At 41.2% G+C, this 24715-nt stretch overlaps 2 protein-coding genes across 2 annotated transcripts; one reads left to right on the plus strand and one right to left on the minus strand.

Annotated features, from left to right (window-relative positions):
• Positions 1–7253: 7253 nt before the first annotated feature.
• TRIL (TLR4 interactor with leucine rich repeats) lies at positions 7254–11972 on the minus strand. The gene has a single exon (XM_036406995.2). The coding sequence runs from the start codon at positions 11626–11628 to the stop codon at positions 9421–9423; it is 2208 nt and encodes a 735-aa protein (XP_036262888.1). The 5' UTR covers positions 11629–11972; the 3' UTR covers positions 7254–9420.
• Positions 11799–12569, plus strand: LOC118695059 (uncharacterized). The gene is made up of 2 exons (XM_036396451.1): positions 11799–12212; positions 12498–12569. Exons 1-2 carry the CDS (start codon positions 11799–11801, stop codon positions 12567–12569), a joined length of 486 nt encoding a protein of 161 aa, XP_036252344.1.
• The last annotated feature ends 12146 nt before the right edge of the window (positions 12570–24715 follow it).

The raw sequence follows: 24715 nt of genomic DNA on the forward strand, positions 1-24715 counted from the left end.
AAGGTCTTTGAAGTGAAACCACATACAGGTAATAAAAGCTCTGCCACTGGCCAGGTATGTCAGGATTTTACCTCTGTTTGTCAAGAAACTTAAGAAACTAGTTTCAACCAAAACAAAAAGATCACAAACATAGAACAGGAGAAGTCCAACAGCTTTTCCATCTCAGGAGGGGCAGCAGTTGTTCTGGAGAATCAGACCAAATAGATCACATAGATCACTGGGGCTGTCTGCCTGCATTATTGTCATCTGAATGATAAAGCTTTAGGCAAGAAAGAAGTTTCCTAAATCCATAATTCCTCTTTCCTTGTACTTTTTTGATACTGCATAAAAACAATACCCAATATTTTTGCTTGCCACTCTGCAGAAAAATGCAACCTGAGTGGCTGCAAAAGAACTAGGTCAAAACACAAAGTAAGAGGTACAAAATGTGACACCTCATTACAAACCACAAAGAGAAACAAAACAGCAGCTAATAGTGATATATAGGGAGGATAACAGAAGAGACATAGTGGGAGGAGATACAGGGAGTATAACGCATGAATTTCGACAGCTATCCATGTAATAACCATAATGTTGAACTTGGATGCCTCTTGAAATCTGTATTTCGCACATTTTGTAAGGCAACATATTTTCTAAGCACCTCCAGCTTCTCAGACACATTGAGAGGATGCTCAGCCTCTTTAAATACATATTCCAGCCATTCTTACTATATTAATCCAAAAGCCTCTAGCCAAGTGGAGAAGCAAAATAAAATAGCAAAGATGACAAAGAACACTTCAGGGGAAAACCCCCACAATATAGTAACTTATAAGTCCTAAAGTATGAAGTCAGGTCTAGTGATGTTTTCACATGCTCAAATTTTGTAGTGTTCCAAATCTGAACAGCCAAATGATTATTCTAGTGCATTCATATTTGAGTCCTGCCACTACTCTCAGTTCTGGTAGACTTTGGCAAAGCTCTAATCCATCATGGTTTTTACCATGAGGGTGTGGGTGTTTGTGTGTGAAACAAAAATCAAAACAAACCTGTTCTGATTGTTAGAGTTTGACTGTATTTGGAAGGTTGGAAAAATTATCAATTCTTCTGTTTCATAAGCAACTGCATACCTCAAGGCCTAGGAGGTTGTAAATTAAGATGATTTTCTACCACAGTGTAACTGAAAAGGCTATAAGTAAAAACTTATAAGTGAGAATGGCAGAGATTTACAGGTATAGCTGTGCTAATTAGAATGGTAGGTGATTTTAGCAGGTTGGATGAAAGCATATGATCAGACTTAAATTCAGGTATGCCTCAGGTGCACTTGCAAGTGCCAATAAAAACAAATGAATGCAACATCTGGGTAGATCAGTATCACTGGAAGCTTACAGTTTGGCGTTCATTAGTATTTTCTGCCTGGGATTTATTCTAAATACTTCTGAATAAAATATATGAGAGACTATTTGAAAGTGCACCCAATTATATACTGCGAACACCTCAAAGAGCTGTTAGCACCTTCAGCAAACTGCCAGTACTTCAGCCTGTGCTGACTTCAGTTTTACAGAGGAAAACTAAGGAGACTTCATCTTCAAAAATGTCAGGTTTTTGATGTTCCCTTTAGTGTGAATACTATTTATAACTCTCAAGTTACCAAATCAGCTTAGGTCAATATATATGTTGTAGAATAAATAAAGTTCTTAGCCATTCTGATGACAAAGATGTTGAGCCTGAATCTCTTTTCCATTTGAGCCACAGAAATGGAAGGAAGAGATGTCTTTATTTTCTGCTGGACCTCTATAGTCTCAGGTTCTTAGGGATATATCCTAGCAGGAAAACCAAAAGGCTCTGCACTTCTTGCAGCAGAATAGTATCAGTGGGATCCCAGTGAACCATTCAAATCACAAATCATTCCTGAACAGAATAACTTCAACTTAAGCAGCATTTATTGAAAATTCAATACTCCTTCCTTTTCTTACTAAGAACAGATTGCATTTTGGCTGTTATCTGTAGGCTGTAAATGGCTGTTATCTCTTATTTCAAAACAGATAAAACAAATCAAAACAAACTCCCATTATACAGAGTTTAAAAATGAGATAGGAAAAAAATAAACATCTGCTGGCCTAAACACCCCAAATTTCTTGGAAAAACCCCCTATGCCAAGGAGTGAGAGAGATACCAGAAGGTAGTGCTACACCAGGAAGAGCACTGAGGTGGAAGGCACAAGTAGAACTGAACAGCAAGGATCCCAGCACCTTCACCAGGCTTACAGATTTTTGGCTAATTTACTATTTCATTCATTTTCATATTGAACTCAGTGAGTACAGATAGCTCTGGGTTATTTCTGCCACCCTTGCATTAAAAAGCTGCAATAGAGTTTTATACTGCCAATACCTGATACAGGAGTTATACTGGGAGGAAAAAAACCCCAAAGGTTTTGGAAAAATGTTTTAAATTATATGGTTTAGGCAACAAGAAGAAAAGGAGAAATTTGGTTCAGGGACAATTAATTAATTGAGTCCTTATGGTAATGTATTTAAATCTCCGACTGAACAACTTACAGCAATGCTTGTGAAAGATTGTCCCTCTTTGGTAATGATCAGCTGAGACAGACATTTCCATGTCAGTTAACACTAAAGTTCATCTCTCCAATTTGATCAGATCTGAGAAGTTATGTATTTATTTTTAAGCCGAACGTCTTAGAGCCCAGTTCTCCAATACAATTAATTCCATCACCACAGACCTATAACTGATGGGTCCCTACATTAAGAGCAGTCCTGTCTTTTCACTCTCATGGAGTGAAAACAGAAGGATTAAGCTGTTGCTGGCAAAAAAAAAAAAAAAAGGCAACCTAGAACATCTGCTGTATGTACTGAGCAACACTCCAAACTGTCTCAGAAGTCTAACATATGCTCCCTGTCTTGCAGCATGCATGTTCAAGATTTAGATTGAGACATAGTAACGGCAAATAAACCATGTTATCCTTCAGTTATAAACAACATTTTTTTTTCTGAAACCATTCTTTTCCTGAGAGTGTTCCTCTACAGTGAAATGTTTTTTGACCTTTCATCCAATTGGTATCACTACTGTGTAACCCCCCCCCCCCCCTCCCCAGCTTCAAATTGTTTTACAGTAATCAGATAGAGGCTGCTACAGTGCTGAACAACTTTAAAATTTTAACTTCATTGTTTAAATATTTAGCAAGACAAAGAAGATAAGTGGCACAATCATAGGTATGTCAATGGTACAATGACAGATGAGAGGCTAAAGATTGTACTAAAATATGGATTTGGACATATCAAAAGAGGTCTTTCTCACTGTCAGGATGAAGTACAGCAGTGTAACAATGAATCACAGATACAATTTCAGTGAACTTTTCTGGATCCAGACAGGATACATGTGTATCTCCATGTAATATAATTTGTGAACAAATGCCGATCTTGGCTCTTGTTGGCAAGGAATTAAATGAGAATACCACGTAACTATTTACAACCTTCCTACCTTCTTCATGTTCCATGGAAAGAATATTCCTTTATTGACTTAATACTGACATTCAGGTTTATTTCAAAGACAACATCCCTGAACTATTTGTCCCTTAAATATAAAGGGAGATAAATCAATCTCTCAATGAGAAAACTTGTCTCGTTATCTTTCTGTTTATGATTCCTATCTATTATATTTATCCAGGCCTTCTTCAGCTATTCAAATTACTTCTAAATATTTACTACAAGTAAACAAACATACACTGAACTAATGACAATGAAACAAATTGCACAAATGAGAAGCTAAGTGAACCAGGAAAATGCTGGCTAAGGACTTTTGCCAAGCACTTCACAAAAAGCTTATCTGCTCTATTTCCTTGAATTCTTGTCTTATAGTCAAGTTTGGTTTTTTCCTAGTCTCACATGGCAAAGCAAAATGAACTAGACCAGCCCAGACTGATGTATCAGGTGCTACATTACAGTTAGACATTTGCCATCACTAGAAAGCACAGCTGTGACTCTGCGTGAATGTTTTGTTGGGCATTCATTCTCACAATATTCTAAAAAATAAACCACTCACTTCACAACCTCTGAGCACTTGCTACATTACAAAGTGCTATGCATATGTTGACTGACAGATTGCTTTAATGTTTGTTCAGATTCTCTCTTGGTACAGGTTCCATGTGGGTGGATCTCAGAAGTGCAATAAAGTATTTTGAAATACTGAATATACACAAAATTGAAATATTTGGGGGAAAAAAAAGTGATTAGAGATTATGTTTGTCTGGACATTAAAAAAAAACACCTCAGTAAAGTAAAGAACAGGATTACACCTATATCTGAAGTCAAGAAACACCACAATTTATTAGCTAAGAACTGCTTTACTTGGCAATAGCTTCAAATGCACTTTGCAATGAAAAATCAGGTTATATTTTGGTGAGAATAAATATTTTTAACAGTATGCCAACTTTTTTTTTCACACTCAATAGCTTCTGAGATTTATTTATGTGGGGGTCTTCCCATTTCTGGACAAGAAACAGTTTATTTCTACATCATAGAATTATTACACCTAGATTATCAAACTATAAATAAATGTACCTTTAAAAATCCAACAACAAAGGAGATGTGTGTCACAACATAAAACTCATAAAGTCTCTTTAAAGTGTCAGATTCCCACTTTGTTAGTAAATATCTCTACTATGTTTAAAAAAATTTTCTTCCAACTATTTATTCATACTTTATTATTCATTCTAATTCTTATGGTCTTGTTTGTAAAAACAAATGAGATACCAATTTATTTAAAAAGACTTATCAAGGAGCATCTCTATAAATAAAGTCATGTACAATGATACTAAGATAAATATTTGTGTTTAAAGACAATTGACTATTTTTCTACAGGAATTTAATTTCTATGGGAATTAAAGTATGCACTTGAGAAAACTCAACTTTTTATGGAGAAAAACACAACATCAGTATTTGGACAGGCTGCCAAAACAATGCTATATTTAGCATGGAGCAAAAAGGATAAATCCAACATCCAGCACACACGGTTTCCTAATACTTATTCCTCATTTCTACTTAGAAAATATCAGATTATTAATTCAACATTTATGGAACAACTTATCTCAAAGGAGTTGCCCTCATGAAAAAATCAAGTACATCCCTATGCATGCATAATTTGTTGGATTTAATTAATCAATTTTAATTTTAAAAATATTTCTTTAAACCAAAGTTTTGCTCATGGATCTTACACAACATATGTACACTCTTGGTGGCCAGAGAAATATGAATTATTGGAAGCAGCCAGGTTTTTGGAAATCAAGTAGTATTTCCCTTGTTAACCGGTGGAGTTTTCTAGAAATATGTACACTGTCATGGAAACAAATGATTTTTGTAGATTCATCCCCTACAATCAGAATGTTAGTTTACTAGTTAAATAAATATCCCGGTAAGTGGACAAATAATGTCCTGCAGCAGACCTTTTTTTCCTCTCAAATCCTCATTTTTCAAATCTCTTCCAGGAAGGAGCAGAAGGGAGAAGGTACAAGAGACATGTATACTATACAGTTCCTTCTTCTAAGGGTTCAAATGTTGATGATATTTTAAAATGCACTTGCAGTACATTGTGAAAAGTAAACAGCACGGCAGAAAGAAATCAACATTTTTATAAATTTAACTGTGCTAGCTCAGGCTCTGATAGTCAAGCAGTGCTTTTTGACAAGGGGCATTCATCCACATGCACACATTCACTGACACCATTGTACCTCTGTTCTCTCCAGATTGGTTCTCTCTAGCCCATGCTGTAACCTCAATATTTCTAGGATCTTAAAGAGAAGTTCTAAGCATTTTCAATTCTGCTGATCATTAATAATTTCCAGTAAAGCTAGATCATCTACAGAGGATTTTTCTCTAATGTGAATAGCCTAGATTTTCTTAGACTGTGGCCAAACTGAATGTCAAGACTAACCAAGATTGTCCAGCAGCTTTCCATCCTTCACTGTTTTTTCCTGCCTCTGAACTCCACACCCAGTACTTGTGTGAGTTAAGCAGAATCAACAAAACTGAGCTGGATTAAAAATAGGGGAGAGGGAGGTGCTAGGAAAGGTTATTTTCCAGAAGGATCAGTTTCATAGTTCACCTTCCAGCTGCACAACCAACCATGCCAGCTGGATGAAGTGAAGTCAGCAATTGATGAGGGGGAGCAGGAGGTGACAGAGTCTGACAAATCAGGCAGTGCTGACACTAGGGAAGCCCTGGTACCTCTTGCAGACCCCCCAGCAGAAGCCCACTTAATTTGATGGGGCAGTATTTTGGTGATTTTCAATCTTTGATATATGCCATGTTCAGTAGGTACAGAACAGTACTCAGTTTACTCTTCCCTGAGTTGCATGGATTCCATGAGAGGACATGGCAGTAAAACTCTATTTCTGATAGAAAGATAAACATTTTGAGCACAATTTCAGGCCAGAGTCATCCATTTAGAAAGGGCTGTTTTTGCAGTCTTCTTTAGGAAGGAGCTTACTTTAAAAAAGACCCAAATACATATAAATACTACTGGTAAAAACAGAGTCATGTTGTATTTACATTTTTCAGTCATTCAAGGTCACTGACATTTCTTTCCTCAACCACCTGCTAGCACAGTTCCCTCCCTGCAAAGATGCTGCAAGTACTATCTGCAGACAAAGCCTGTAAGTATTCCTAGAGTTACAGAAATTGTGGCTTTTAAAACACCAACAGCTTCATTCTCTTAACTCTTTTGTTGTTGCTTTGTGCAGATCTATGTATCTACTTCTCCTAGGCTGAAACAAAAAAGCCAGTTCCATTTCATTCTAGCATTTCTCCAGATGTTTGCAAAAATTCAAATAGAAGCAGTGAATTCTTAATTAGAACAACATGCATATGCTCAACAAGACACCCTGATATCATTAGCCTGATAATACCAAAAAACCCTCAAAACTGTAACTTCCAATGAGCATAAACTACTGGTATGATCCCAAGCACTCATTTTTTCTTAATTTACCTCATAAAGGATCAATAGTTCCCTGATGTAACAGCACCTTATTAGCTTACCTCGAGACAGCAGAACTTTCAGAACTGCCCGTTTTAGTTACTTTCTGTTTGCACTGTCCAAGCATATTAAAAACAAAATAGGAAACATTATGTATGTTCTTTCATATCAAAAGATATTAAAAGAATGATGAGACATTGTCCAGAGCCCTCATGCACATAAAATGAAGGAATTACAGCCAATCTATGATTGAAGAAGGATGCTTGATGAGATACAAGGTAAGACACAAATTTTCTTTCAGCAAATGGATTTATTGACAATTGACTATAACCATGTACAGCATCTATGCATCTCCCATTGGAAGAATATCCAGTGATAGAGCTAATGTTAGTGTGATACACAGCTTTACTCAATAATCCCACTGCATTTCTAACAACAAACAGTGGTGTATTTTACAATCATAAATGGCCAAAAGCACCCAGGTGTCCAAATGAACAGAAATTTTAAATTCTTAACAAAAAATGAAACCCGATACTGCATTCCCTCAATTTTAATTCCATTCAACATGGTGTCTATTGCAGTGAATTTTAAACTATACACTCACGATCGAGTTTGGCCCCTGATACTCATGAAAATTACAGCCTGTCAAAATGAAATCACAAAGGATTTCTTATTACTGACCCAAGAAACAAGACTTTGATTTTTTTCCCTCCATAGAAATGACAAAGATTAAGGCAATGATCCCTACACTCTCTCCCTCAGAACATAGTCTTTTCTCTCTATTCAGTCACTGAACTCCAACTGAAGGTACCAGTTACTATGGGTATCTTTTGTAAACACTTGTTCATCTGAAAAAAATGAAAAGAAAAAAGAAAGAGAGAAAACCTCCAAACTGCTCACTTGCAATTATGGTAATAAACAACTTGTAGTCACGAACACCTCGGGTCAGCAATGAATGCACGATATTGTGACAAATGTGTCCATAGTACATTAACACTTCCTTCAAGCCATTCAGTTCCACAAGAGTTCATCTGAGGTTGCACATTAAATTCAAAGGAGCAGAAGTTGTATCAATGGTCTCAGCAATTTACCAAACTCCTTCTAAAACATTTGCATTTAAAGTGCAATCCCGATTTGGACCTCTTTAACCAGCTCATTTGTAGACCACACAGAGAGATTTATTAATGTAAACTAAACCACCATATTTTGTAATAACAGAACCACATTCTGTAAATATTTAGGAAAAAGTCTGAGAAGTAGAGAGCAACTGACCATAAAATGATTAGCATTGGTCTGAAACCAAAAGCAAAATCCTATTTAAAAAAAAAAACCCACAACAACCAACAACAGCTCAAACATTATATACTACTGCATAAGGGTTTAACTCTAGCATTACTCACTCAGCTACACGAAACACATAATCTAGATTAATACACAAAATGTTTTATTTCACAGTGAGGTACATAAAGCTTCTAACTTTAGTAGGCTAAGGCTAGGAGAGAATTGCCTGTTAGGATAAAGATTGTTTCACATTCCTGAAATATTCTCACCTATTATTGTTTCTGAAATAAGGCACCAATGATTATTTATCCATCAATAGTTCACCTCTGCACCCACCTATTTAGAAATGAAGATGGATTATGTGAGGGTCAGTGATCTGCTGACCATCATGGACCCAGACAACTACAGCACACGTTAATGTGTACAAGTACCAAGCAGTATTTATTCAAAAACAATTTAAAAATAGCTCATTTGTAAACATTCTACAAAAAACTGTTAGTTTTTTCTTAGTGGTGTCAGCAAAATATTCCTGTAGAACTAACCAGCTGCATTATTGTTTCTCTTTTACAGAAAAGTATAAAAGCACACTTGTGCACATTAAATTGCCTCACATTCAGTTTGAGTTGAAACGGCACAGCCTTCAAACCATTGAGCACAAACCCCTACATTTCCAGCCCTCCAGACAACTCCCTGGTTGCAAACAGTTCAATGAAAAGATGACCCTCGATCCAAATTTTTGATTAGGAAGGGCTGGTGCCTTGGAAAAGACCTGTTCAAAGCTCCTCACACAGGGCCAGGTCGCTCACTGGAACCTGTTCCCAACCTGCAGTCGGAGGAAACCACCTGTAAAATAGCACACTTAAATTAACAGCTCGGAGTTTCCTTAGGGGAGGCACTGGCTGCTCCTGGCAGTAGCTCCTGCCGTTTGCTCCTCATGGCAAGGCACGGTTACCGCCTGTCAGGGCTTTTCCTTGGGTTAGCGGTGATTCCTGACAAAACGGTGAGGTGCCGCCAGAAGTAACCCGGTCCCACAGGTAGCCTCAGCCCCGGCCCGCAGCAAGGGCGGCTGAACGCAGCCCCGGAGCCGCACCATCCCCTCGGAGGCCGCGACCCCTGGGCCCGCACCATCCCCTGGCAGAGCGGCGCCCGCCTTCCCCGCCGCGGGCCCCGGCGGGCTCAGTCGGCGAAGCGCTGCAGCAGGTGCTCATCGCCGTGCCGGCCGCCGCCGCTGTCCAGGAAGCGCTCGCAGGGGAACTCGATGAGGTCGGCCTCGCTGAGGGCGCAGGCGGCGGCGCCGCGGGGCGGCCGGTGGGACTGGAAGCCCGAGAAGTCGGCGGACACTCCGGTGCCCATGGAGCGGAGCGGGCGGCGTGTGGAGTAGAGCTGCCGCACGTGGACCGGGGCCGCCTTCCGACGCCGACGGCCCAGCACCTTCTTGCGGAGCAGGCGGGCGGCCCAGGCGGCCAGAGCCGCCAGCAGCAGCAGCGCGTTCACCGCCAACAGCACCAGCGTGAGCAGCTGCTGGTCGGGGCCGCGGGGCCCGCCCGCCGCCGCCGCCGCCGCTGCGGTGCCGCCCTCGGGCAGGGTGACCAGCCCGGCGCAGTGGTCCCGCGGCGCCACCGGGCACACGCGGCCGCCCAGGACGCCCTCGACGCACACGAGGTAGGGCGTGTCCGGGCGGAGCTCCCGCAGCGTGGCCGCCGGCTCCCCGCGCTCCGGCAGGTACACGAAGCGCTGGAACTTGACGGCGGCGCCGAAGCGGTCAAAGAGGAGGCGGAATCGCGCCGGCCCCAGCAGACGGGGGCTGCGGTGAGGCCGCACGGCCCAGCGCACCGTCACCCAGCTGGAGCCCACCGCCTCCACCGACAGGTTGTGCAGGAACAGCTTGTTGAAGTCGCACGGGTCGGACACCAGCGGCGGGACCCCGGCGGCACCGGCCCGTCGGGGCCACGCCGCTGCACTGGGCAGCGGTGCCGGCGTGGCGCTGGCGGCTATGGGCATCCCCATCGTCAGGCGGGCGGTGGAGGCGGCCGGCGGTGGCCCTGGGGGCAGCCCCGCTGCACTGTTGTTGCCGCCAAGTCCCTCGGGGGATGGCGGGGAGGGAGAGGCACCATCGGGGCACGGGCCGCCGTCCTGCGGCAGCGACAGCTGGGCATCCTGCAGGTAGTCGAGGTACTTGCCGGCCAGGGCGGGTGGCAGGTGGCACTGCACGAAGACGGTGAGCAGGCGGCCCTGGGAGTGCCAGGCCGCCAGCCAGCGCTTGAGGCCGCGAAGGCGGCAGTCGCAGCTCCAGGCATTCCCCTCCAGCTCCAGGCGGTAGAGGGCCAGGCTGGAGGCAAAGAGCTCCCCGGGGAGCGTGGCCAGTGCGTTGTCCCGCAGGCTGAGCTCCCGCAAGCGGCCGAGGCGGCCGAAGGCGGCCGGGTGCAGGGCGGTCAGTGCATTGCGGCTCAGATCCAGTGCCTCCAGGCTGTCCAGCGGCTCCAGTAGGGTGGCAGGTAGGTGGCTCAGCAGGTTCCCCTCCAGGCGCAGCTCCTTCAGCGAGCCCAGCCCCCTGAAAGCATCCGGGGCCAGGTGAGACAGTCGGTTGCCGCTGAGTGAGAGCTTTGCCAGGCCAGGCAGGTGCTGGAAGAGCCCCCCTGTCAGCTGCCGTAGGCTGTTGCTGGCCAGCAGCAGGGTGTGAAGGGAGCGCAGCGGCCCAAAGATGTCTGGGTGGCGAAGGGAGCTCTGCTGGTTCCCTGAGAGGTCGAGGAAGCGCAGCTTGGTCAGGCCAGTGAAGGCACCGCGACTCAGCCAGCGGATGCGGTTGGACTCCAGGTGCAGATAGAGTAAGTTTGGCAGCCCTGAGAAAGTGGAATCGCCCAGCGAGCCCAGCTCGTTGCCGTCTAGCCGCAGCTTGACAAGGCTGTCGAGGCCAGAGAAGGAGGCAGCGCTGAGACGGCCGATCTCATTGGCGTTCACGTAGAGGATGCGCAGCTTGGCCAGGGTGCTGAGCGTGCCAGGGGCCAGCGCTGGCAGCAGGTTGTTGCCCAAGTAAAGCTCCTCCAGCCGCTCCAGGCGCTCAAAGGCCTTGGGGTGCAGCGAGCGGATCCGGTTGTACTGCAGATCCAGGCGCTGGAGCCCTGCCAGGCGGTGGAAGTCGAAGGCGGAGATGTTGGCGATGAAGTTGCCCCCGAGGCTGTAGGTGAGGATATCCTGCGGCTCGGCAGTCTTGGGCACGGAGCGCAGGCCCCGGTTGGTGCAGAGGAGGTGCTGGTGCTGCTGGCAGTCGCATGGCTCGGGGCAGATGGGCTCGGCCGCGGGCAGCAGCAGGAGGAGGATGAGGGGCACGGAGCCCCAGAGCACCCGCGGCAGCAGCATCAGGCGGAGCCGGCGCGGCGCCCCCATCCCGGGACGAGCCGTGGGCTGCTTCCCCCGCCGGCTTTGTGTCTCTCCGGCATCCCCTCCGCCTCCTCCGCGGCTGCTAATGGGCCCCTCCTCTGCTCCGCGCCGGGCTGAGCTCCGCACCGGGCAGGCAGGCGCGACGGCGGCGGCTGCAGGTCGCGGTGCCCGGCACCATGGGCTCGGCCGAGGCGGCCGGGAGCGCTGCCGGGGCCGCCGCCCGGGCTCTGCCGCCCCTCGCGGCCCTCGGGCTGCGGGGCGGCGGTGGCGGAGCCGGCGATGCCGCGGGGGGCGGGCGCGCTGCGGAGCGGAGCGGGGCGGCTGCTCGGCCGGCGCTCCCGGGGGCGGAGGGGACGGGCGGGGAGGGACGGCAGGGGGGCGGCGGGCGGAGCGGGAGAAAGACGAGCTCCGAAAGTTGTCGAGAAAACTCAGCGGAAATTCGTACTTCCCACACTGTGCCCTGGGGGACCGGAGGATCGGATGGAGCGGGGGAGAGGGAGGACGGCGCGGCGGGGGGCGGGGGGAGGAAGCCCGCGGCCGGTCCTGGCTCGGCTCAGCCCCGGCAGCGAGCAGGGGCGCAGAGTGGGAAAGTAGGAATTGGAACCGGCTGTGGCTGCCTCCCAGCCACATGGGTTGCAGATAGAACTGCTCATCGGGGAGGGGGAAGGGAACAGAGGTAAACTAGACGTCGTCTGCCCACCCCATTTCTTTTTTTTTTTCCCCCTTGTATTTAGAAACCTGCCAAAAGCAATAGTTACGGTTTACCACGGATTGAGGACTTTTCTTTGTGTTGAGCAAACGGCAGAGGACTAAGCCTCCTGTAGTACATAAAGGAATGAATTTTCATTCTTTCTCTGCACCGTCCTGCCCACTAGGTTCCCGAAAACGCTGCCAGTGAGGATGCAATTGAACAGGGCTCCAGCTCCATGAGGGGCTCGTCAGAATGATCCAGATGTTCTTCAGAAATTCCCTTTTTAAAGATTTTTCTTGCCCAACAAGACACAAATTCAGAGCAAAAGGAAGGTGTTGGAAAGCATACTGAAAACGAAACATAATGGGTACCCATCCTTTCAATGACTTGCCTTTCCTTTTGGCATTTTTTTGTTTTCTAAGGCATCGCCAATCGAATAAATAAGTGCCTAAGGTCAGAAGGAAATCCCTAAATACTTAGGTATATAAGATATCCAGGGATGATGAGGGAAATACGGTAATGAGCAGACTACTGTGTTGCAAATTTAGTAAATATGTTGGAAACTGATTGCACATGAAGTTGTATGCAACTGCACACACTTAGAATACATTTCTGGACTAAAGCTATGCACAAACCCCTCCTCTTTCCCTTACCAAAAGGCTTTAGATAGCTTTTGTGGGAACTTCGTTTTAATGGCCATGTCAACATGAACAGGTAGCATGAGTGGTACTTTGTGGTCAGGCCCTGTTGTCTGCTTTCACATTACTTTGATCTAACTCTGATTTGGTCCTGAAGAAACCTTGCCATCATACAGGCCTATTCTTGGCTTACCTTGTTTTAAATTTGTGTCCTAAATTTTTGATGTTTTCTGAATGTGGACTCAAGAGGCTTGTTTAATTCTTGAATGAGTTAGAAAGTTTCTGTTTAAATTATTTGTAACTGCTGTATTTTGAACATGCTTGATTAGTAAGATGTTTTTTCTGGAAATTCGTCTGAATAAGTTTCACAAGAAGAACTTTTTGCTAGCCTTTTTATTTTCCAGGTTACTCAGAAAGTAGTATTTATTCAGGATTTGAATGACCATGGGTTAAGAATTCAGACATTTTATCTCAGTCTCTTCCTTACTGACTATTTTTTCACTTTTCAGCTTTTTCATTTCATTACATCACATTATGTCTAATATTCAGGGGAAAGTAGATATACACTTTTCTCCTGCAAAGATTCCATATTTGTTACCTCGTTTCTGAAGCCCCCATTGTTCAGGGAAAGGCATCCTGGCTCTGAAAGTTTTCTTTAATTCTGAGCAAAAACTGACTAATGACACATTTGCTTAACTGGGGTGTGCTTTAAATAGTAGAATTTTGGAAAACCATTAAACCATTCTGTATAATGGTATGCTTATTTTCCATTCCTTTGGGTTATTCTTTTGAAACATGGTTAAGCTTATAAGGGCAATTTATTAACTGCCCTTCCTGTAGGAGCACCATAGATCTTTTTCTAGTCATATGTCATTGCACATACTAAACATTTAAGTGAGATTTTGTCTTATGTATTGCTTTTGATTTATGCCTGCTGAAACTTATGATTATTTTCACTGTGTTTGGGAAATTATAAGTGGCAGGAATTAAAAAAAAATGAACTAGTTATTCTTTGGAAGACAATTCATCACACACTTGTTCTCACACTGAAAATACTTTGTACCAGAAACAAAATAAACAATTGCAATGGATTTTTTTCTGTTTTTTAAAATTAATTCAAGTAGGACATTTAATATTCAAAATACATTAGAAACACAGTTGTTGAGATGAAAGATGCCACGTTTGTTTTCTTATTTTGGAAGAGGAACTTTCCCATTGCTTTCATTCTTGTTTCCTTATCCAAGCAGACAATAAAATTTTAATGCATGATTGAGAAGTAGTAATCTTTTTCTACCCCAACCTACAAAAGCATAAATCCACCTATAAAAAAATTGGATAGAGGGTGAATTAGAAGTAACCTATTCTTAAAAGCTTTAAATGCTAAAGCTTAGATCATACCTTCATGGTTAAGATTTGAAGTCTGAGGACATTTAAGGGCCAAGAAAAATTAGTGAGATCAGAAATACCCTCTTTCCACTGAGACATATCTGTTCCTATGATAATTATGAGAAAACTGACCTTAAATAAGATATTGTTTCCTAGCTAAATGGTAACCATATGTTTGTTATACCTAATACCTCTGGTTTTCTTTTTTTTTGTTTGGTTTTTTTTCAAGAGATATTTTTAGGCACTGGTGACAGGACTGGTGATTGAAAGTGGACACATTTGTAGGCAGAATGCAAAATGGAGTGAAATCAGCAGCATGCTCAATGTAGCCTATCCTAGCATAGTCTGACTGTGGCAATGCCCACATGAGAAAATTCCATTAAAGAAAATTAATATTTCTTGACTCCAGAATAAGACAACTGGTGCTAAACTGGTAAGTTTAAGGGCTGGTATCTGATAGATTTATGTAGTTGCCAGGAATGGTAACTAATTATCTGTAGCTAAATCTTGAAAGAGGAATATTTTGTCTGGTCTATACAATTTTTCTGCCCACTGCACATCACAAATATTTTCATCTAGATTTGTAAAAAATGTTTCTAGAAGTGTCAGCTTTGAACTTTCTCACCAAACTAACTGGCTTCATAGAAACTTTATTCAACCTTAGTGTCAGAATTTCTCTTTAAATGAATAAAGTTTCTGTAAGTTGATATAGCAGCATTTTTAGTTGGTTACAATATAAGAACTTAATTTGAAGTTATTTGACTTACACTGTCATAGGAAGTTGTTGTATACAACATTACTCCATGGGTCATGGCAAGTTCCCCTGAAGTAAGAACAAAGAAAAATGAAGATACCACACCATTCCCGTTCTCTAGCTGATGAAATGTCACTCTATGAATCTATACTTTTACATTTATTTTTGCTTTTAAAAGAGATAAAAATCTTGAGCAGCACTGTGAAGTATTAACAAAACTGGTTCATACACCATCTTTTTAGTGGCTCCTACAGCCAATGGATTAAAGCACCTTTTAGTTGGTCACCAGCTTTTTGATATTGCATATGTCAGTGGAAAAAAAATATATATATATGATGTAAATACTATAGTGTATGAAAAATAGCAGAATTCTAGTGCCAAAAGCACTATTTTTTTTTCTTCAGAATTCCACGGAGTTCACCTATACTGTGTAATTTAGGTTGGTTGTGCTTACTGTGAATAATTAAAATTTTAAATAAACCCTTTCCTGATACCATGGTTTGTGTGTAATGAAATGTCACTAGCTGCATCCAGTTCTTCAGGAATAAGGCATGGCTCTCAGGCCAGCAGTTAATATTGCAGGCCAGTTCAGCTCCACAGGATGAAATCTACCAGATGGTTAATAGATATCTGCTCCTATCACCTATAGAAGTCTGTGGCCTACAAAGCTCTGCCTACAAATATCTTCAATTTTTTCAGAATAAACATCTGAGTAAAGCGGTTTTGGTTTTTTGATATATGATACCAGTCTAGACATGCATGTACCATTGTGTGTGTGCTTTGTCAAGCAATGAAACCCCACTGGATTTTGTATAGTGTAGGATTTGCCTCTTTGACTTCCTCTGGGCAGGCGGTTCCAGGACTTTGTGTTGAATACAGCAATTGCTTCCTTTGTGCATATCAGTTTACCTGCCAAATAATTTCAAATCTGGTTTTTTGGAGTTTCCCGGCCTGAACTGTGTGAAACCAGTTGTTGCTATATGCACAGGTACACTGTATTCATGTTCTCTCTGCAAGTGAAAATCAGCTAGCTCAATCTATACACTTAAATGCAAATCAAGCAGTGGATGATGTTGCTGTAGTATCAGTATTTCATAACAATAAATGGAGAGTTAGGTGTCTGTGTACTTCCTGTGCAGTGATGTCTGCCAGTATGTATCACTTACAGAGGTGAGATTCACTGAATCATACTTGCAAAAGTCTATTGAGCTGACATATTTGGCTTTATCCAACACTTCTTTCCTGAGGGAAAGACTCCTTAATGGAAGTACATACTTTTTGTATGGTTCAGCATCTGTGATGGTAAGAAAGGAGAGATCCCTACTTGTGTTGTGATAAGAGTGGTGTAATTTATGTAAAACAAATGCATATGTAGCTTATGCAGGGCCAGTCAGCTGTTGCAGTGTCTGCAATTCTTTCGCATAGTTATCTATCTGTTTTTATATCCAATCTTTGCAGTATTGTTAGACCAGTTTTTCCATAATGGGGTAACAAATCAGGCAAGTGTTCTTGTAAACATTTTCTACTTTTTTCTCCATAAAAGGGTATGTGTGCATATGCCAATCTCTTTCATAGTGGTTAATACCCTTGACATGTTTTTAGTGTGATAGATGCTCTATTCTGTTCCTATCATCCCATAATTTGGAGAGTCTGTAGCAGAAAAACCCTAAACAAAAAGCCACTTAGACCAGTATGCCTATTACTAATTCGTAAAACATGTTCTGATAGTTATGCAGAAAAATAGAAAACACTCACTGTTTGATGCAATTTTCCTGCATCAGGTTAGAAGGGATTGCTCAGTGCCACTTAATCCAGCCTTCCAACTAGATCTGGTTGCTTAGAGCTCTGACAATTCTCCAAGGCTGGATAATCATGATGTCTCCCACTGGCTAGCTGAAGACAGCAGAGGTCTCTTACAGCTAAAAAAATCCTTTTTTTAAGTCACTCATACTCTGGGGAGCTTCAGCCTCATGACTATTTGTGGGCCTCCTCTGTACTTTCCGTAGATCAGTGCTGTTGTTCTTGTACTGGGGCAACCAAAAATCGCAAGGCCAGTAAGATGATTAAGGGACTGGAACTACTGGAACATCCATTGTACGAGGACAGGCTGAGAATGCTGGAAGTTTAGCCTAGAGAAGAGAGGGCTTGGGGGATCTCATCAAGGTGTGATAATACTTGAAGGTAGGGTGCAGAGAGGATGGAGCAAGCTGCTTTTTGGTAGTGCCCAGTGGCAGGACCAGAGGCAATGGGCTTAAAGAGGGCTAGAGTGGGCTGGAAGCTCTGTACGAACATCAAGAGCCACTTCTGCACTGTGAGAGTGATGGAGCACTTGCACAGGCTTCCCCAGGGAGCTGTGGAGTCTCCATCCTTGGAGATATTCAGAAGTCAAATACAGTATTCAATGACTTTGCATTTGCCTTTGTTCAGTTGTCTCTTTCCTCCAGTCACTTGAGGTCCCTCTGAAAGATCACCTTTGCCCTCCAGCCTATTGGGTACTCCCTCATGCCTTATGATCCATGATGCTGCAGGATGTGCATTCTGTCCCATTCTGTTGCTTGTTAATAAGGATGTGAAAAAATTAAATTATAGCAGAGTAGATAAAGACCCGCTTTTGATATGTGAGGCATGACAATAATAACTGGCTGCTAGTTAGACTTAGTATTACTGATCAGAACACAATTTGTATGAGAATCCAACTGATTTTCCATCTGCTTTATCCACTTATTTAGCCTGTGTCTCACCGATGTTGCTAGAGCGATGTTATAGGACACTATTGATGGCTTTGCTAAAATCAAAGTAAACATCATGTATTACTCATCCTTTGCCCACTCACCCTTAGTGACATTATCACTAAAGGTATTTAGGTTGGTTAGACCCAGTTTATCTGCAGTGAATCCAAACTAGGTGTTTTCAGTCACCTCTTGGTCCTTTATGTGCTCAGAAATGACATCCCAGAAGGCTTACTCCAGAACCCTCCTAGGAGCAGAGGCAAGGCTGAGTGGCATGTGGTAGCCTGGTTCCTCATTGCTCTCCTTGAAGATGGTCTTTTTCCAGTCATTGGGACTTCCCACAATTCCCATAATCTTTTGAAGACAGTGGAGAGCAGCCTTGCAATGCAATCAGCCAATCAAGACAATGATGGGCCTGACTAGGACTTGTATATACACAATTAGCTTCAGTGGTTTCTGATTTGATCATTGTTGTGGGCAATGCTTTACTCCTACAGACTCTGCTACTGACATGAAGGAGCAGGGACACCTAAGAAAAAGCTTGCATTTAATACCTCAGACTTTTCCATTTCATTTATTACTAGATCCACTGCCTTGTTAAGCAATGGTCTCAACTCTTCAGGGTCTTTTGGGGTTTTTTTTGTTTGTTTGGGGTTTTTTGTTTGTTTGTTTGTTTTGTTGTGGTTTTTTGTTTGTTTGTTTTTTGGGTTTTTTTCTCCTGGTACTGAAGCCTTCCTTATTTTTTGTTTTCATATCTCTAGGTAGTTTTGGCTTCTGCTGAGCTTCGGCTCTCATGTCTACATGCCTCCCTGCTCAGACAGTAGTCGTCTGTTGCATTGTCCATCTCCTGTGGTCTTCTGCCATCCTTGCTTGTTTTCTTGAGTGTCAGGAAGGACCATTCTTGTGCTTTGATTATGTTGCCCTTGAAAATCAGTCCTGTTGTCCTTCATGGCAGTATTCCACGTGTCCTGCCATACAGGTCCCTGAACAAGGCAAGATCTGCCTTCTTGAATGCCACGATAGTAATTTTTAAAATTTATCTTGCTCACTTGACTCAGGATTTTAAACTCTCTAGTCATTGCAGCTAAGGTTTCCCTCAGCTTTCACAACCCCAACTGATTCTTGCTTCTTCATGGAAACAGGTCCAACAGAGCACCTGCTTAGCTTGTCAGTTATCTGTATCCAAAAATTGTCATCAGTATGTGCTCCCTACTTAAATAGTTTTAAATAATTGAAAACTCTGTACTAGCCCCTGAACTGGAGTCACTAAGTAGTCACTGGAGTCACTAAGGTGACTCAGCCTACCTCAGACATTATTAGACCCACGTGCTTGTATGTTTTCATAAATAAATATCTGACCTAAAGTCCTAGATGGTTTTTAAGAAATCATTTAAGCATGGCAAAGTTTTGGTTAGAGAGACTGACTGGGTCATCAGTTTTAGTCATGTGCCGTCGAAGTGTGTCATATGAGTTTTTTCACATCCTTTTGAGAAATTATTTCAGTGTTTTTTGCTCCTTTTGCTTATACGGGAAGAATGAGAACATTCTGGTTCTAGTAGGCAACCTTCCAATTTCTGATACAGCTTCTTCCTACTTAGTATGCCATTCTTCCTGAGGGTCTAAATTACCCTTTAATTAAAAAAAACAAAAAAACACCTTTACTTATCTTTGGCATTTATTGTTGTCATATTTATGGAAAGCCCAGTCCTGTCTCTTCAGGCTGTTTTGCTGTGATAAACAGTCCAAGCTGGTTAAAGCTGCCATAGAGAGATAGTCTCTTGATTCCCTTGATTCCCAGATGCCAATCTGTCTCATCTCTTTTTTAATTACTCTTTATTGGATATGAGTGATAGAAATCTACACCAACTCCAGATGAAATCTGTATAATGCCTGAAGAGAGTTTCATATGCTTAAAATTATGCTCACTTTGAAATCACTTAAGGCCATTTCATTCAACCCCCTTCACTAACTTGTACATTTTTGTCATATATAAACAGTGAAAACTCTAGATTTAATTGAAAAATGGCTAAGGTTTTGTCACTTTTTCTTAATACCACATTTTTTTCTATATTTGGTGGTCTGTGGTACCGAGAATCGTAGTTTTGAATGAATATGGGCAGTAAGGCAGTGCTATATAACCCTTCCATCTTAAGCACTGAGCATTTATATATAAATTGACCTGTGGACATATGTGTGTTTAGTGGGGGAAACATAAACATTTTGCCTTAACACTGTAGACAACGAGCCTTTGAAGCAGACACACACATATTTTTTAATCCTGTTTTGAGAGCTGTTCTGTGCAGCCACTTATTTTGTGTAAGAACCTCGATAAAGTATTTGTAGAGTTTTCCAAAACATTTCTAATTAAAATGAGGGGACCTAGAAAATTGAAATGGAAGCAAAAGCATTGTGGACCTTATATTATTTTATTTTTATAAATATTTGCATTTTGATTACACAGTACTTAATACCACATGATGAAATGTGATACTGGATCAAAGCTGTTGTTCACGCTGTAGCTGAGACTTGTTTAAAATGGCTGATTTATTTGTAGTATTCCATGATACTCCATGCTGTTGAGTTACATGTTACTTTAGCTGAATATGTTCCAGTTAGCTCCAAACAAGAGTATATGATATTGTCTGAATTGTGGACAAAAGAAAGGCTTGCTATGACATGTAGTTTAATGTATAGAGCTGGTGATGAAAGTGCTGTAAGAGCATAAATAAGAAGGTACTCTGATATTCTCAGGGTCTTGGAACACATAGGCTAGATGATAATATTCTGAAGCGGAAAAAATGTGGCTGGAAGAAAAAACTGATCTGTGTTGATCTATAGCTGCTTTATAACTTGTCAGGTTTATCAGTTTTGGTTCTTCATGGATTTATCCTCTGCTGTGCATTAAAAATCTGGATGATGGAACAGAAAATGTTTATTTAATTTACTGGCAATTCTGCACAGAGGAAGAGGTGCAGATATTGGAGGGTAGGGTCAGAGATCACAACTACTTAAACAATTAAATAATCTAAGGAAAAAAGTAATTCATAATCCCCAAAAAGAATGTGTTGAAGAGAGAATGTAGGCAGGGAGAGAAATAAGGATGATGAGTGTTACAGCAGTTTTGGTAGGAGGAGAGGATATATAGGCTGATTTAATGGGCATGTCTGTAGTTTTAACGTCTGTAAGTAAGAGGTCTTATCTTAAAAACAAGCTGACAAGACAAGAATTACTTTTATTTTTTGGGTGGTTAACTGAGAGCTCAATAATGTTTGAATGTCTAAATTGAGAGTCTCATCACCTGGTTTATAGTCATCATTTATGTAGTATTTAAATATTTAGTATTTGGCTTCTGCTAACTGAACTTCCGCCTTTAATTTAGAGGTCACTCCTTTTGAAAATCAGGCTTTCCAGATGTTTCAAATTATACAGCCATCAAATAAAGGACTCCAAAGTTGTGGGGGTTGTGGATTGATCTGTGATAGAGACAAAGATAGAAACAACTACTCCATGGAAGCATGTAAGTCTTTGGACTCCAAAAATGCTTTTTCTCCTTAACCCTTCCAGTCTGTGTCTCCTGTATAATTTGACTTTCTTGCCTTGCACATAGCAACCTCTTCAAGGCTTAGAATTTCCATGCCACTAAGCCAAGATCCCTGCTTCCTTCACAAAGAACTATGCAATATTTAATATCAGAACATATGGAAATATAGATGTACATAAATTCTGACAAGGTTTAAAGGCGTGGTTTCTAAATTCTGAAATTTCTTAAGATGTTTAAATTTTAGAATCATAGAATAAAAGATCTAAATAAATAAGTAACACTTTTTGTTTTCCATATCAGATTGTGAAGAACCATGCTGTTTTTTCCCAGGTTTCACACAATAACTGATGATCCAGTTTGAAATTAAGAATCTTCTGTGAAGTCTGAAGTTACTTGGACAGTGGATTGTTGTTATATTCTAAAGTAAGGGTTTTCTTTGATTAAGAGCTCTTACATATTTCTCATGTAGCACACTGGACTTAGAATATTAATTTCTATAGTCATGTATAATATAGTTTTTATCTCTGTATCTTTGTATAATATGAATAATGTTGAAGAGTCTTGATAGGGCTTCTGCCTAGTCTTGTTCAATTAATCATTGTAAAATTGTCAAAAAAAATCCCTATTTCAGATTAATGCTGAATATTTAGATAGATACACCAGCATTGTTCTAGCAGTGTTGTTTTAGCTCACTTGGATTTTTTTCCACCTCCCCACCGCCATTTGTTTTACATCATGGATAGGGGTTTTGCACAAAATTACGAAAATAACCTTGTACCAAAATTAACATCCTGAATGTAATAAAACTTAATAGAAACCACATTTGTGATGGACTGCTTGTTAAGTGTAATCTATAGGATCACTGCAAATGTATTATGTAACAGATATCTCATTCTCAATCAAAGCAGGTTCAGAAATTGGCTTCAGAGGCAGAGGAAGCAAATAAAGGCAGAAAGGAGAGCTACAACTTAAGGGGAGAATCTTGTAGATTTATATTTTATGGTATTTTCAGGTTACTTGTTGAGGAATTCCATCATTCTGCTCTGTTGTTTCTTACGTTAAATTTATTATTTGATTGGTATTTCATAAATATTTTTATATTGCAGTGGCTTATTAATAGCTGACCTACTGTTGATTGTACAGGCCATGTGAGAGAAGAAAGTAAACAGTAGTGACACCAAGGAACTTGTGTAACACAGCCCAGTGCTGTCCAGTCTAAATGGATGGAGACTGGTCTTTAAAAAAATACTTATTTAGCTAGAATCTCAAATGAAACAACAGACTTGATCCTTTACTATAACATACATGTACTTTTCTTAAGGGAAAGTGCAGTAAGCATAGAATATTTGATTTTTAATGATTTTTCTGCCTCAGCGACTTCTCTCTTAAGCTGAATATACACTACATTTTGGGCCAGACCTCCAGTTGGCATTATTTGCAATACCATTATAGGCTTTTCCTTACATGAGTCGAAGTGCTGGTACATCAGGATGCAACATTTTTACTCAATCCCTCCTGTAAATATTTAAGAATCTTCTATAACCTGGAGAGATTGAGTTATGTATGAGGCCAAATTACAATAAAAACGAGATATATTCAACAAAATTCATATTTTTCCCCAGTGGTAATACTAGGTAGTATTAGGTAGTATTAGTATAATATTAGGTAGTATTACCATGTTCAAGGGTTGAAATATAGGAAGAAAGGTGCAGAAAAATTGCAACTTTTCAGTTATAACTTCCATTTTGTTCATTCTGTAGAATAAAAGTGTATCTAAAAGAAGTAATTCATTTAGAATTCCCGGGGACTTCGTCCTGTATAATAGCTATGATATGAGAGATTTAACATTCAGCAGGAATCACAGTGAAAGCATGTATTAATTATATACACTGTCTATAGTGACAGAATTTTTTAAGCACATTATTAAAGTTGCTAATAAAAGACTAAGCAGCTTTAAACCATTGTAAAGTAAAAAAATCCTTATCTGATTTCTTGCATCACTTCAAAAATTTAAGGAGGGAGGACTTTCTCCTTTCTTCTCCAGTGTTCCTGTGTTAAGACAGCTTTGTGTTTTGGGTTCTCCTCTCCACCTTGCCTTCTTGAGTCACCTTTATTTGAAAAATTTTGGTTTAGATCAGGTATTATGAAAAAATTATTTACTGTGAGGCTGATGAGGCACTGGAAGAAGTGGCCCAGAGTGGCTGTGGACTCCCCATCCCTGGAAGTGTTCAAGGCCAGGTTGGATGGGGCTCTGAGCAGCCTGGTCTAGTGGAAAGTGTCCCTGCCCATGGCATTAGGGTTGGAACTTGATGATCCTTAAGGTCCCTGCCAACCATAACCATTTTATGAATCTAATAAGTAAATAAAACCTTCCTCCATGGGCTGTTATTTGTTATTTTCATACTTGAAATATCACATGAAATATAATTTATATAACTACTAAACCCAAACCAAAAGAATAATTGTATTTATAGCTTAGGAAATAAATATCTGAAGTAGAAGGAATGTGAGAATTCCCATCATTTGCCACTTGGCCATTAAAGCTGTGAACTTTTATGTCATATGAGAGAATCTTTCAAACTTCCCCATCTCAATGAAAATTCTTTTCTTTCTCCATTTCAGTTGTCAAGTCCACTAGTAAAATAAACACAAAGTAGGATGCTTGGACTCCTTCAGCTTTAGGTATCCCATGTAGGCAAAGTCAGTCGTGGTGAGGTCACTTTGTCCCCTGACTTAGTAAAAGTGCGAGTTTCTGGTCTTGCTCACATTTAGAAGGCCTGGTTCTGGCATAAGAAAAATAGTTGCTAGGCTAAAGAATAAAGTAGACATTATTCTACAGCTATGTCTGTGTTTAAAATGCATGTATTGTAAGAAGTGGAATAAAAATATGGAGACTTTGATCAATGGACAAATATGCAATAATGACCAAGTTTCTTGGGGGAAAAAGGCAAGAAACAAGATTGTAATTGTGTGCAAACAACTTTATGTAATTATTTTGATTTAAATGGGTTATTAAAAATGTACCTGGATAAGAAAATATGCAAAATATGGGACTGAATATGTCTCCTGTTGGCTTATCATTAGCTGTCCTCACATATGACAATGATGCCACTACCTAAGAGAATGGTTTCTGAGGCCAATCCAAGGCTATGTGTACAGCGTTGTGAAGTAGGGTTGTTGCTCTAATACCAACTCTTATGTCAGTTGGAGATAGAAAAGAATTCATTCTGCCAAAATACTGTGATAACAACCAACATCTAAAAACATTTTCAGAGGAATATGCAGGTTAATCTATCCTACCATAGTTACGACGATTTCCTCCTGTTCAGTAAACTTTTTCTTTTAATATTTTTT

Source organism: Molothrus ater, chromosome 1 (assembly GCF_012460135.2).
Source record: "Molothrus ater isolate BHLD 08-10-18 breed brown headed cowbird chromosome 1, BPBGC_Mater_1.1, whole genome shotgun sequence".
NCBI classification, from domain to species: domain Eukaryota; kingdom Metazoa; phylum Chordata; class Aves; order Passeriformes; family Icteridae; genus Molothrus; species Molothrus ater.